This window comes from Lissotriton helveticus, chromosome 2_1 (assembly GCF_964261635.1).
Source record: "Lissotriton helveticus chromosome 2_1, aLisHel1.1, whole genome shotgun sequence".
Taxonomy (NCBI): Eukaryota; Metazoa; Chordata; class Amphibia; order Caudata; family Salamandridae; genus Lissotriton; species Lissotriton helveticus.
In genome coordinates, this window is record NC_136059.1 from 1,937,985,146 (window position 1) to 1,938,000,244 (window position 15,099).

General features: G+C 43.9%; 1 protein-coding gene across 1 annotated transcript in view; it reads left to right on the forward strand.

Moving 5' to 3' along the window:
- The window catches only part of RNF150 (ring finger protein 150), a 421,265-nt gene that overhangs the window by 359,027 nt on the left and 47,139 nt on the right, over positions 1-15,099 (forward strand). Inside the window, exons 5-6 of the mRNA XM_078676863.1 lie at positions 4,538-4,634; positions 7,009-7,219. Of these exons, the coding sequence (XP_078532989.1) occupies positions 4,538-4,634; positions 7,009-7,219 (308 nt within the window). The remainder of the gene's footprint in view (positions 1-4,537; positions 4,635-7,008; positions 7,220-15,099) is intronic.

A 15,099-nucleotide genomic window follows, 5' to 3' on the forward strand; every position in this document is an offset into this window, starting at 1 on the left:
CGTTCTTTGCATCATGAATTTGGTCACTCTTTCCCCATAATTTTTTCCTCCATTAACTCATAATTCCTGTAGCCCTGCCTAAAATCACACAAAACAGTGGCTATTCGTAGTTTTTTTGAGAGTTGGGGAGTAACTATCCCAGGCTCAAAATCTTTAGTGTTTGGAAATATGTCGTTTTCCCCTTTCTCAAAAACAGTTTTTTTCATATTTATTACATGTAGCATATTAAGGGCCTGATTCAGAGTCTGGAAGTCAGCGGTGGCGGTCCACCGTCCGCTGCATTACGACTTCCAAAGTCGATGCAGCGGTAGACCGTCGGCTGTGCCAGTCGTTCCATGGCGGTGGCGCCTCTGCAACTCAACGCAATATGCTGAGCGAGGACTGGCGCAGTCCCGCCCAGCATATTATGAGTTCCTCGACCTCCAGCCTTTCCATTGCGGAGCCCTGCCATGAAAAGGCTGGTGGTGCAGGAACAAAGGGGGCCCTGTGGCCCCCATCTGCCCCCTGCCATGGGGATACATTCTGGGGGGCACAACATGTGCCTCATGTCTGTACCCCCACAAAGTGGACGTCCATGCCGTACTGGAACCTTTTTTCTGTTCCGATTGGGGTGCCTGTTTTCCCAGCACCGCCATGGGAATAGCAAAGAACCGCCGACCGTATTAAGAGTTGTGCATTTTCAACTTGTAATATGGTCGGCAGTCCTTGGTCGGTCTTGCACGGGTATGGCGCAGTGGGGGGCGTTGTGCTGGCTCCGACCAGGCCCTAAGTAATAAGCATTGAATATGAGGTCAGGATCCAGAGTGAGATCTTATTCGTGCACATTTGATAGCATATTACATAAAAATGCATGGAGTATTTGTTTTCTTCCACATTCAGCAATTAAGTCAGGTCTTTAATATTCACACTTTGCACAGTGTTTTAATTGTCCCTTTGATGCCAGTATCCGCTTAATGTTTGTTTATTAAAGGCCTTTCCCTAGAAAGAACTAGAAAAGGTAATTTTAGACATGTTAGACATGCATTGCTATAAATTACAAAACATCTCTTTCATAACTTTTATTGAAAAAAAAAAGTTTTTGCAAATTTTGACAAGGTTCTGGAAATGGGTTCTCAAGAATCCTTCAAACCCCTGTCTATTATGTTGATCAACAGTGTATGACAACAAGCCTTGGCAAAGCCAATAGGTCGTGCCTTTGGGGCCTATTGGATTTGCTGGTTGTTTTTTAGCCATACTGCTCAGCATACCTAATGCTGTGCTGCATATCTAAAGAGTTTGAAATGTACAGCCTCGTCATTTTGTAGGCACATGCAAATGCATGGGCCAACGCAATAACACTGCTGCTTTTTAGGTTACAGCCTACCAGACAGTGCTGCTGTCTGGTTTGCTAAAAACATCTTGGACTTTCAGTAAGTAGACCTAGGAATGCATACCCCCCTTTGATTACCATTGGCTTTGTAACTCACATTTTCTGGCTTTTTATTGGCCAACTTTACTTGCTTCAGGATTTCTAGGTTCAGTTTGTCCCTCCCGTTTCCTAAAACATGTTTATTGTATTCTTTCACAAACTTCCTTTCTGCAAACAGGCCTTTAAATATTGTTTTTATCTTGTCACATGTGCTGTGCATTCATTGACCGAGGTCAATGGTCAGGATCTGTTTTCCAGGGCGCTTGTTTACTTTTCTTTCTCTGCCTTTAAAATGAGAGTATTTATGTGACAATCTTGATGGATACCTGGGGTAGTCAAGAGTTTTTTCTAGAACATGACATTTAAATGAACTATGTAAGTATTTCATAACATATCAGAATTGGGAACTCAAATGAAGCACATTTTTGTTATTTCTGAAGTTTTTTTTGTTTGTGCACTGTATAGTTTTACTATTAAAACTGTATGTCTGTGCAAATGTAATGGTCATTTCAATTGAAAATGTGTTGTCTGTAATGGCAGTGTGTTACCATACCGCGCATACTCTGCTCTACGTCATCCCACTCCACCCTGCACCACTCCACTCTATGCCACTGCTCTATGCCACTTTACTCTACGCCTCTACCCTGTACCACTCCACTCTACAATATGCCAATGCACTCTTTTCCACTCTACTCTACACCACTGCACTCTACACCACTCCAGTCTAGGCCACACCAATCTACTCTGCACAACTCCACTCTACCCCACTGCACTCTACCCCAATGCACTCTACCCCAATGCACTCTACGGCACTCTAATCTACTCTGCACCACTGCACTCTACGTCACTTTACTCTTCACCATTACACTCCACTCTGCCCCACTCCACTTTGTGCCACTCCACTTTGTGTCACTCCACCACTCCACTCTGCCCCACTCCACTCTGCCCCACTCCACTCTGCCCCACTCCACTCTGCCCCACTCTCCACTCTGCCCCACTCTCCACTCTGCCCCACTCTCCACTCTGCCCCACTCTCCACTCTGCCCCACTCTCCACTCTGCCCCACTCTCCACTCTGCCCCACTCTCCACTCTGCCCCACTCTCCACTCTGCCCCACTCTGCTCCACTCTGCCCCACTCTGCCCCACTCTCCACTCTGCCCCACTCTCCACTCTGCCCCACTCTCCACTCTGCCCCACTCTGCCCCACTCTCCACTCTGCCGCACTCTCCACTCTGCCCCACTCCACTCTGCCCCACTCCACTCTGCCCCACTCCACTCTGCCCCACTCCACTCTGCCCCACTCCACTCTGCCCCACTCCACTCTGCCCCACTCCACTCTGCGCCTCTCCACTCTGCGCCTCTCCACTCTGCGCCTCTCCACTCTGCGCCTCTCCACTCTGCGCCTCTCCACTCTGCGCCTCTCCTCTCCACTCTGCGCCACTCCTCTCCACTCTGCGCCTCTCCACTCTGCGCCTCTCCACTCTGCGCCTCTCCACTCTGCGCCTCTCCACTCTGCGCCTCTCCACTCTGCGCCTCTCCACCCTGTACCACTCCACCCTACGCCAGTGCACTCTACTCCACTGCACTCTATGCCACTGCACTCTACTGTGCATCACTGTAATCTACGCCACTGCTTTCTACACCACTCTACTACACTCCACAACACTGCACTCTGACAGTCTACTCTACAACACTGCACTCTCCTCCACTGAACTCTACACCACCCCACTCTGCACTACTCAACTCTACTGCACTCCCCTACATGCCACTATACTCTACGACACTATACTCTACTTTGCACCACTCCACTCTTTGCCCCTTGGCTCCATTCTGCGCCACTGCCCTCTGCATCACTCTACTCTGCGCCACTCTATTCCGTGCCTCTCTCCTCTGCACTTTTCCTCGCCAGCACTGTAATCTACTGTGCGCACTTTTAATCTACGCCACTGTTTTCTATGACACTGCTAAATTCAGTGCCACTGCACTCTGCAACACTTTACGCCAATGCACTCTACACCAGTCCACTTTACTCTGTCACCAGTGTATGCCACTATACGCGACTCCAGATTATGCCACTACAAAACAGGACACACTCTGCCACTCCACTCTACAACACTCTACTACACACTACTACACACTTCGCCTTTCCTCTCTTACACTCCACGCTTCTCTCCTCTACGTCCTTAACTTTGAGCCACGCTGAACAGCAGCCACGCTGGTGTACAACATGGCTTAAACAACATTGGCAAAGCCAATAGCTCTTGCATAGGTAACACCTAATGGTTTTGCCAATCATTGTTTTTCATTGTAGTTACTGATCCAATTTGAATCCGTAACTTAAAAGAAAAAAAGTGCAAAAGCATTTTTTTTTTAAATCAGGATGGGCAAAACAACACGGGTGGCACAGAAGCAATGGGGACAAAAACAAGACGGGATGGAAATAATGGGGGAGTGGTTGGAGGGCTAAATCAATATAGGGTCACAGATGGGTACAGCAACACTGAGTGTGTGGGTTTGGGGGAAGCAGACAACAGAGCGAGACCAAAGTGCATCCCTGGGGATGAGTTAATGGTCAAAAGAGAACGTGGAGCAGGCTTGGACGAATCACATAGGCGAGAAAGTAATGGCGGGAGTGCATGAGGGTTAGCTCACCATGAAAGGGGTGGGGGAAGCGAAGCATACGGGCGCTAGAGAACAACGGCTGAGGAGAGAAGTACATGAGGAAGACAACTGAAAAACACCAACTTTCTCATGGAGTGCTTAACTCAAAAGAAAAAAGTCGTGCTTGAAAAGCAAACCGTGGGATCGATCATAAACCAGCAAATGAAATTAGATGATAAAGAGGGAGGAAAAAACACAAGACTGATTGACACGCAGGGACAGGAATAAGAAGCAGGCAGGTAAGCGAGTGAGTGAGAGGAAAGCCAATCAATGTTTAAAGCAATGGGCAAGCTTCATTCCCCTGTATATTCTTGTAAGCGCACAATATGCCTCGCAACATACACTATCTGATATGCTCGACCTAAAAAGTAATATGAGAAAAGTGATCGAGATGTTTGTTAGCTTTGAAACTGGAGGTTTCCCAGCCCATGTGTAGAGTGGTGACTTGTTTCTCTTTGTGATTTCAGGCATCTTTTCCACCGATCCTGTGTGGACCCCTGGCTGCTCGACCACCGCACCTGTCCCATGTGTAAAATGAACATCCTCAAAGCTCTCGGATTTCCGGTGAGTGCTTGAGAGTTGGGCGCTCGCTCCCGTTGCCTCGCGCTCTGCTGCACGGTTCATCTCTTCATCTATATCGGTCTGCTCAAGGGAATCCAAAAATAGACTCATAATTTGGCATTCCGCCACCGCCTGTTTCATAAAGGAGTTATAAAACCCGGGCTGTCTGCGGTGCCTCGGGCCCAGACGTCCTGACTGAAGGAGGCCGCGCGGCGTCTGACGTCAAGGGGGATGCCGCGCGCGGAACCTTTCGGTCTTCTTCTGCCGCAGACTCGCGGCCGTCGCAGGCAATCGGCGCGGCAGTCCATCTTCACGCCCTAATGCCTCTTACGAAACTGACATTTCTATCTATCCTGGCTGTGGCATGTGATGGGCCACGTGCTAAATCGTATGAGAGGCCTCTTGTCATTCAGCATATGGAAAGCACGACTGTGCCAGAGTTAGAAGTGAACTGGACGGGTAGTAGGCGAAAGAATTAAATAATGCTGGGAGGACGTGCATGTTTTTATGAGGTGATGGTTTAAGATGGTCGACCGTAGCAGCTTTATCTGAACCACTGGTTCAGTTGTGTAATGCCACATATATATGTGTGGCTGCATTGGTGCCTCGCAGCGCAGTAGTATGCAGGTGAAACGGTATTTATGAAGGCTTGGGTGCTCTGTTGCTGCATAGTTATTGTAATCCGATGCCCTGTTATAGTCCATCCGTGGATTATTTAAAAAACATGTTTTTGATATACTGAGTGAGACACCGGTTAGGTTGCTGACACACCTCGAGTCTCCGTTTATTTTATTCAGAAGTTTTTTTTATTGGTGCAAAGAGATAGTTCGTAGGATGTCGGAGTGCCTTACGAGAATCGCGGGTATTTCTCATCCAACAAATAAGGTTGTTTGGGAATTACACAAAATCATTAGGACAGTCTTTGCCCGAGTAGTTACAAAGAGGATGAGGTGAGGTTTACCGTCGGTTCAAGTACCCAAATACAATCTTTATCTACCTTTGTGCTCCTTTAATAAATAGTGTTACCAGAGCTGTTGCGTTTCTACTATGAGGCAACCTAACCAGATTAGCGAATTGACAAATCAAATATTTCATATTCAGTGAATAGTTACTTGAATAGCATTGATGGAGCAAGATCTAGCAGGATGATGAGTGAAGTGTTTTTTTAATGAAGATTGCATTTCAGGGAGTGATTAAAATGGCTTAAGGATTTGCTTAGTTTCATGGTTTCGGCCTCCGGACAAGGAGTTCCATAACTTGAGTGCATGGTACGAGAATACCCAAGATGCGGGAGACCATTTTTTTCAAGCATTGCGTCTAAACTTTGTGATGCTAGGCCGCCATTCAAGCTGTATCCAAACATAGATTAGGGCTGTGCAAAGTTAATATTATGCAAGTGCGGTCTCACATAGTTCCCGATTGCTGGCCTTCCTGCAACGGGAATATGTTCTGCTTTTCCTCCTTTCGCCCACTTTGTACTTTTGATTTGCAAGCATTTTTCCGTTCACCTTGAATTTCTTACTTAGCATTTTCTTGTTTTGTATATTTATTTATTTTTGCAAAGGTTGTGGTTTGCGATAAACAGCACTAGACTTTGCAAACACCCTAAATGTCACTGATGTCTTTTTTGCCTAGAGGCACGTCAGTGAGCTATTAGAAATAAACAGTATGAACTTAATTGCAAGTGATTTTCCTATAGCCTTACTTAGATTGTGGTCGCAGTGCCAAAGCTGGAGTTTCAGCACTACTTTCGCGCAGGGCCAGGGTAACTGGGGCGGTAGAGGAATCGCACAGGCCTGCCTGGAGCTAGAGTGCCGCTGTCGAAGTCTGTCTGACGCTGAATCTCCATATCTTGACAAGTTCGGGTTGCGCAGTTGATCTTTCTAGAGCCATCCATAGGGCCAAGGAGTCTACTTCAAGTAAAATGCTCGCTAATGTGGTAGGTTGTAGAATTGGTCAATCAACCTCAAACGGCAGAAGGAGCAGCACAGCCTTATTATTAATGCTCCAATGCGTGCTATGTAATGCCAGATGATAATAACAAAATAATATAACCTGCTGTGTCATGGGAAGCATTTGTACTGAGGTTCTGAAGTTAGAGCAGACCATGCTTTGCTGACTTGTGAAAATTACTGAAACTTTCAAAATTATCAAAGCCTGTGTTCTCCAGGCATAAGTACGTGCCAGAGCAAGCGCCTGTCATACCTAGCAATAGGATTTTGACAGTCTTTCTATCATGGATCCTTGTTAATTCAAATGTCTCCCATAATAAATGACTTGTTTTTTAAGAAATATTAAAAATGTCATGAACTTTAAGCACAAACACAATGTTACCTATTGTAACACTTGTGTAACTTTCCCGTCTGATTTTCTTTAGCCAAATGCAGATTGCCTGGATGACATCCCTCCGGATTTCGAGGCTTCCATAGGGGGACCCCCAACCAATCAAATCACAGGAGCCAGTGATGTAACAGTGAACGAAAGCTCAGTGGCCCTGGATCCTGGTGTTCGTACTGTGGGGGTGCTACAGGTCATCCCAGATGCAGAGCTCCTCCCCCAGGTCGGGGAGGTAAACTTTACTACAAGCAGTAAGTATCTTCTGTTTCGAATCATGTGTGTGAGAAATATCAAATTAATCAAGCTTCCCGTAGTATGACTTTTAGAAACTAGAATGTATTTTGTGTTATAATTGAAAGGCAGTTTGCTGCCTTACGATTATGGGCTATGGATGCACGATCAGGAACATCTGCACTTCTGCTTTTTAATGCATTGTGTAATATTAGATTTAGCATTGCGTAATAGGTCACATTTGGAATTTTCGCTCTGAGCGTTCTAATGAGCCAACGGGCTCATGACGGAACGGTTCCGTCATGAGCTCAGGCCAACCGACGCTCATGACGGAACCGTTCCGTCATGGGCATCGAAGGGGTTAACGTGTGCCATTTCTTTGTGAATATCCTGCATCTCTGTCTCTCTGGTCCCTTGTACCCTCTTCCACATCCAAGATCAGTGGCACTCTGCAGTTATCTCTGTACCTCTTGTTGCATCATCTGTGCCACCCTTTGAGAATTGCCCTCTCCAGTACTTTGCTGTGCCCTGCTATGCTAAGCATGCTCAGCTTGGACGTGCCCTGGTCACAGTTTGATGGACATTCCTCGTGCTCAAGCCTGACTGTTTGAAAGCCTTTAGTATTTTGGAGTTGGGTATGCAGACCTCACCTGTCATTGAGCAAAGTCACACATACACGCTTAAAGAGGACGTCATATGTTTCTTCATTTTGGAGAAATATGTTTTTGAATAGGCTCCTAATAGGAATTTAATTTACGCAATCTGGGCAACCTGTAGAAGAAATTCAATTCAAATCTACTGGGATAAGAGGAGAACTCTCCTTTCTGGGAAATACATAGGATATTAGTATCAGTATATCTTAGAGTTCTTTTGTGACTAGGGCATCTAAGTGCTCGATGTGTGTTTGAGGCGGTATATTGTTATAATAGGAAGCTTGTTAGTTGTGGACCCACAGGTGCATCTAGAGATCTGTTCACACTGGGCTGACAAGAACGAAGAAATGTTAAACTTTTTGTATAAATAATTTATTAATACCTCTTGCCAATCAAAGTGTCCATACCTGGCTCCTCAATCACTGCGCGCTTGAGGCGGAAGGAGTTAGATTTAATTAAAAACTACTCCTTTTGTGTTTAAGTTGCCACTCAAACCGTGCATTGCTCTTCTCATCTGGTCTGCATGTTTAACTTGCTGGTCAGCTCTCCCTACTGCATTGTCTTAGACTAGTTTTCTGAGTTAATTAAAACCACTACAATATAAATAATGTTTGTAAAGCAACATACTCAGGAGTCAACGTTTTCTACAGAAGCTCAAATGTATTGGTCCCTTATCCAGGTAAGTTTGAAGCATCATCATAAAATATTTTATTTGGTTTGAAATGCCGATATGAAATTGTTATTTCGAATTATTAGTTACCATTCACTTAAATAGTCATGCGGCTGTGCTTCAAGCAGCTGATGAAGGCAAGAGAAGAGATCCAAGTATCTTTAGGCTATTTCCACTATTTGAGCATCCTTGACAAGACTTGGGGCCTCCCCGATAGTGACATTCGGACAACAATAAGATTCACACAGATAGCTGCTCAATTACCAATCGCAATCGGTAGTGCTTTAATAGGCCTACTTAATTTGCCTAATGTGTATCCTGTGGCTGAATCAATTTCTGTATAACTACAGAATCACTAACTGTGAACCCCATGGTGGGAGGGATAGATTGTGTCCTGTCAGCTTAGACATCTATTTCAAATTGTGTACTCTAAAAGAATTTATTTTCAAAAGAGATTGACACATAGCAAGTCTTTCAGCGGCTCAGGTGTTTTACGTGGAACATGCTGCACTTATTCCAGTTTTCTTCTCCTATATTTTACTTCTTGTGCTCTGGGTCTGGTTAGTCTTTCATGCTAGACCTCTGTGCATGAAAATAGACATAGCATAAGCCATACTTGCACATCAGCAAAAAATAATACGTTCAGTATTACCTTAAGCTCAAATTTAGGAAAGATTAGAAAATGCGCCTCTTGTAAGAAGAACAATACATCACAGTAGATTAACCATCCACAACCCAGATTTCTTTCCTATTTCTCGTTGACTTTATGCTTCTCTTTTACCATTTACAGTGCTGTGCTGCTTTTTGACTAAGTTTATGCTTGCGAAATCCCATATAGGCACATACATACCATTTGATGGTCCGTCTTCTGTGAATCGTTTCTCCTCCTGTCAGCAATGGTAATTGATAGTATGGTACCCATTGCACCTGTGTGATATGTTATGCACCTTTGCATCTGTCCCCTTTGTGTTGCCCCATGCATTGTGGTTCTGGAAGATGATTGTCCACTCAAGCAAGAGTTATAGAAAGGCCCCTGCAAAATACGTTGCGTCAGTTTTATTCCTAATGGCTACTGTGCATTATTTATTTACCAAAGTATGGTTTCCAGCGATAGTCTGTTACTTCATTTAAATTCAAAAGAGTTCAGCGTAAAGAAATTATACTATTAAAATAAAAAACCTTCTAACCTCTTTGAATTAGCCACGATTTAGCGGTGAACCTTTTATTGTCATTGACTGATTTCTTATTTTTACTGTTGGTCCAACATGTTCCCATGTAGATTGGGCAGCAGTACAAAACCATTGCAAAATATTTAGAAATTAGCAGATATTTAGAACCGTGTTGGCAAAGACTTCCAGGAAGGAAATGTATCATATCGTCCATAGGTTTATATTTTTGTTAATGACTTGAGAGGTTTTTTGCCATTGGTGAGAAGCAGATCAGCTGCTGGTCTCTTGGATTAAAATGACCGCCATGAATGTCAGATTGCTTCCTTTGTGCAAGGCAGATTTAGCCAACACATTCCCTTTAAATCACAAAAAGTGCCAGCTGCCACTTCGACAGGATATACTTCTGAAATGGCAAGTCAAACCGAGGAGGGATTCATCACCGTACACGCCGGTTTAGATGAGATATTGGTATACATGTGAGCAAGGATTTCACTGGTCGGCTGACTTAGGTGCTATGGGGAGGTTAAACCCCAGCACCTGAGCTCTCATTGCTCCTGGGCTCAGCTATTATTAGATATAAATCAGCAAAAGCTCCCTAAGTTATATCTCCAGCTCATCACTTATGAGCCTGGCCGAGCTAACTTTGGAATTCTGCAGGAGATGTGATCACCATTGACGCATACATGCGTCAATTTCTGCAAACAGGAATGCCATATTAGAGGCTGCTTGTTGCAAAATGAAGCTGCAGTATTCTAGGTGAAGGGGGGGGGGCAACTAGCCAATAGTTATAGAGTAATGTAGCTGTAGAGTAAAGCTTTTACTACACAGCCATTAAAGTCAACAGGACAGGGGCGCAGCTGGCAGTGGTGCTGCCGTTGCAATGCACTGGTGCCCGGAGGTGTGAGGGGGCCCAACTACAGCAGTCCCCTGGGCACGGATTCCTAACCTAACTAACCATGCTGGAGTTCCGAAAGGGAACGAGCAATAAGAATACTGTACATTTTGCTCTCACTTACAGCCAAGTATGAGGATTTCTTAAAGTGGCTTGTGTGACAATTCTGCTGATGTGAAAGGAAAGGCTGTATGTTGTCCTTTTCTTCAAGCACAAAATTAAAATCGCTATACACGATGATTACAAATGTTTCTAAATAAACATTTAGGAAAGCACACATTTTTCTGACTCTGAATTGTAATGGAAACAAAGATTTTAATAGTATCAATAAAAAAATGGAGACACTGTGAGTTGTACAAATGACAAATATTCGCTGACACTCAATTTCTACACATTGTGCGCTGTATAGTTTTATCAGTAACTATATGTCTGTGCAAATGTAGCCGTCTTTTCAATGGAAAATGTGCTATCTGCTAATGAATCAAAGAGAGCACTGACTAGATGAGCTACAGCCTCTATGTACCTGGCCAGAATCTGCATTTGTGGCTCCCTGCCACATGCATAGACTTTTTGTTATTAAATCATGATGTTATTGGAGCACCTACTATATTTTAAATCCGTGAATTAGGAAGGCTTTAATAAGCTACAAGTTTGATTAGAGCAGCTGTTTACTGCCACCTTAACTTCAGTATGGAGAGCCATGTTAGTATCAAAGTAGGCATTAAGATTTTGTTTGGGTTGGTGGAAGGTGTTTATAATCAACTGAAAATAAAGGACAGGATAAGGTGCCATAGAGATCTACATTTTATAGCAAATAAAGTTATTACGCTCATGTTGCCATTTAGTTGACCAAAGCGGTCTTTCATCCAAGAATAAAAAGAGCTACTGAAATGTGCAAAAAGGAAAGAACCTACTTTCATTTTTTGGGTCATCTTACGGCGGTATGAAGAAAGCCAAGTGATTCTAGAAGGAGCTGCCCTGTAGACTGTGGAATTATGTGGTCCACGGTCTCAAAAGTAGTGAAGAGATCTAGCAAGACTTAATGACAACTTGGTTATTGGCTACTATTGTGAGGGTCCCTGTCCATAAGCGCATCATTGCTATTCCAATCAGAGCATGGGCAGTTTCTCCATTAGGGCTCAGGGGCTGCGCCATTCTTAAATTCCTACACATTTACAGATAAATATATTAAATATATTGATTTATTTAGAGATTTATCCGCATCTCTAAACAAATCAATGTATTTAATTTTGGCTTTTCTGTTTCAGGCTGCCTGTTCCACCTCGTTCTGAAGCCAGAGACGGAAGCTAGGCAGTAAATCCGCACTAAGGCTGAAGCCAAACAAAGTGCCTGTCAGTGGGTTGGCCTCTCTGCAGAGCATACAGAACAATGTTTATGTATTCCATTTGCAACTGAAAATCTGTGGAAATGATTGTGAAGGGGTACTCAGATCTCACAATATTTGCAAGGCAAAAGTAAGAGAAAAGAAAGTGCTTAAGTTTGAGGGAGTGCAGTGTATGTTTGGGGTCAATGAAGTGAGGGAGATGCGAGGAAGTGCATTCGACATAGAGTGAAAAGAGGTGGTTGAAGATGTGCAGATGGATGAGATATGCAGAGAAAAATAGAATACATATATAACATAAAGTGCTCATAACTGAAGGCCAAAACTCCTTCCACAGGCCTCAATGCTATTGAATTCACAGACCTACAGTTTCAGAATTGAAACATTTCCAGTGTTAATTATTCACAGCAAATCCTTGTTGTTACTCTTTTATCTTAAACAGCTACTGACAGGTTTTAGGTGTATGTCAGTTATTGTGCATTAATCTGGATGCAACTACATCAGAGAGAAAACAAAATACTGGTCAGTGGCACAATATGGAATTCATAAAAATGTACTTGACGTGTTCCTTTTTTTAGAGAACCCCCACTTTTTTCGTCCCACTAAAAGAACTGTCTGCACATATTTCTATATAATTGATTGCAGCCAGCAGCTGTGGGTGCTTCCTGAAGACTGGTTAGAGCATTTGTTCCCAAAGTTAATGCTGCATGCAGTGCACGATACTGGGAAAGCATACATTTTAAAGGGCTAAAGTTATCATGATGTACAATTCACACATTACAGTAACTGTTAAACATATTATTACAGTAAGATATGGGGCAGTTTTTAATGTGCGTAATATGTCAAGACTATATTTTCCCACTGCTTTATAGGCCGTGCCTTATCACTACATTAATTTGCTGTAAAATGCACCATTTGCCACTTTTTTTCATTTTTTTCTCAGTTGAAGGGCTCACCCTGGACCCCAGGGTTGTCCATCAGACTTGTTTGTATCGGTCACTATATAAAGGTCATGCCCAAAATGTTTTCCTCACCGCTTTCAAATATCAACAGCCGCCACTGACTTGGAGTGCCTTCAGGTAGCTTGGTGAGTAGTCCCTTGCCACATAGTCTGTTGCATAGGACCTGCTCTACAAAGGGTTGAAAGAACGAGGTATGGTTGAATTCTGGGCAGGAGACTCAACTGCTACCCGACTGCTTCATATCAACGTTTACTTGAGAAAACAGTGGGATTAATGTCAAATCAAATCAATCAAATCAAATTTATGAAGCGCATGGCTACACTAGCTAGTGCGTCCCCGCGCTGCGACAAGAGCCCGTTTCAGGCAGAGGATGAAGCAAAAAATTTCAAACCAGATGGGAAAAGCCACGTCTTGAGCTTTTCCCGGAAAATGGTCTCCTATGATTTCAGCCGAAACCCTATCGGCAGCTTATTCCAATGAGAGGCCGCTAAAGTAGCGCCTGCCCATCCTGGCTTTTCTGATGATTGGGATGCTGACCTGACCCGTCCCACTAGATATTAAACCCCGTGTGGGGACATACGGGGTGAGAAGGTCATGCAGATAGGAGGGGCCCCTCTGCTGCAGAATACGATGACTGACACACATAGCTTTAAACAGAACACGTTCCCTCACCGGGAGCCAATGCACGGAAGCCAGGGCCTTACTAGATGAGGCTCTCCTTGGGAGCATTAAGACGAGGCGCGCAGCCGCATTCTGGATGCGCTGGAGTCTCTGAACACATTTAATATCAGCTCCTAGATACAGAACATTCCCGTAGTCCAAACGAGATGTCACCAGGGCGTGAGCCATCGTTTGTCTTGCGGACACCGGGATTATATCTAAGGTCTTCCGGCGAGTGCGCAGGACCCCAACACAGTTTCCGTCACTCGCCTGGTATGAGTTTCAAAAGACAGTTTGGTGTCCAGCCACATCCCCAGGTTCTTTACCTAGTCCTTAGGTGATGGAGTTGAGCCCAAGGTTTGCGGCCACCAAGCAGAAGGCCAGATCGAGGTGGCCTTACCTATCACTAGAACCTCTGTTTTATTACCATTAAGTTTAAGACAATTAAAGGCCATCCAGGACGCCAACTCTTGAAGACACATTGAGAAGTTTAAGGCTGCCTCCCCAGAGTCTTGAGTAAGAGTCGTCAGCATAGTGACCAGTGAAGTTGAGAGATAGGCTGAAGCAATTTAGGGCCATGTCATTGAGGATCACTGGACATGGGGTTGGAAAGCACCCACTAGAGGAGCATATACCCCAGCATAGGAGGAATTAGGTTCGTATTGACACCAGACACCCATGTTTGAAGCAACTCAACACAAGGCCTTCTGTACTGGATATAATTGGCCTAATAAGATATTGAGATACATTTTTTTGTTATTGTGCTGAAGGCTGGGCGATTATGGTTGGCAAGAAAGAGTTAAAAAAATATATATGCCATTCGTGGAACATCACCAGTAATGGGATGAAGTGGAACTAATTAACTTTGTTTGCAAAAAATTTCTTCCCGTGTGAAATGAAGGGAACCATTTTAATACTCTGTGGTTGAACCTCATTGAAGCAGATATGATATTAATGAGTGTCTTATGGTGTATGATGTTAAATGACAGAAACAGCTGCCGCTATGATGATGGTTTTAACTGTGTGATGTGGAAAAGAAACGTGTAGAGTTTAACTAGTCCAGAGTGAAAATTGCAGGCATGACTCATTGCAGAGTGTTGGCCTCGTAATGGGTAAGTGTTGTCACGTGATAGAATTAGCTGCTGGAAGGTAAAGTGTTGAAGCCTTTGAATGTATGGTTGGCTGCTCCGCTATCTTGCGTTCTTTTCATCTTTTTGTACAAAAACTTTGTTAACTTCAGACAAAAAATTTCCCTCAACTTGTCCATTTTTCATCCAGGATGATCTGTTAATTTGTTATACTAATCTTCCTCCATAGATCTCACTAATGCATGATACAGCATAGACAAGAGCTTGAATCTAAACTTGAAGAATGACCAGATTTACTAAACCAGCAAGTCTTGTTGGTTGCCACTAATTCTTAGATTGTCTTTTCTTAAGTTCATTGCTTACAGATTCACAGCTTGTCCAGTCCCAGAGAGGTTACTCCATCTGAAACAAAACTACTTGCTATTGCCTTTCTTTTTTGTTGCAGTTTTATATAGTGCATACTC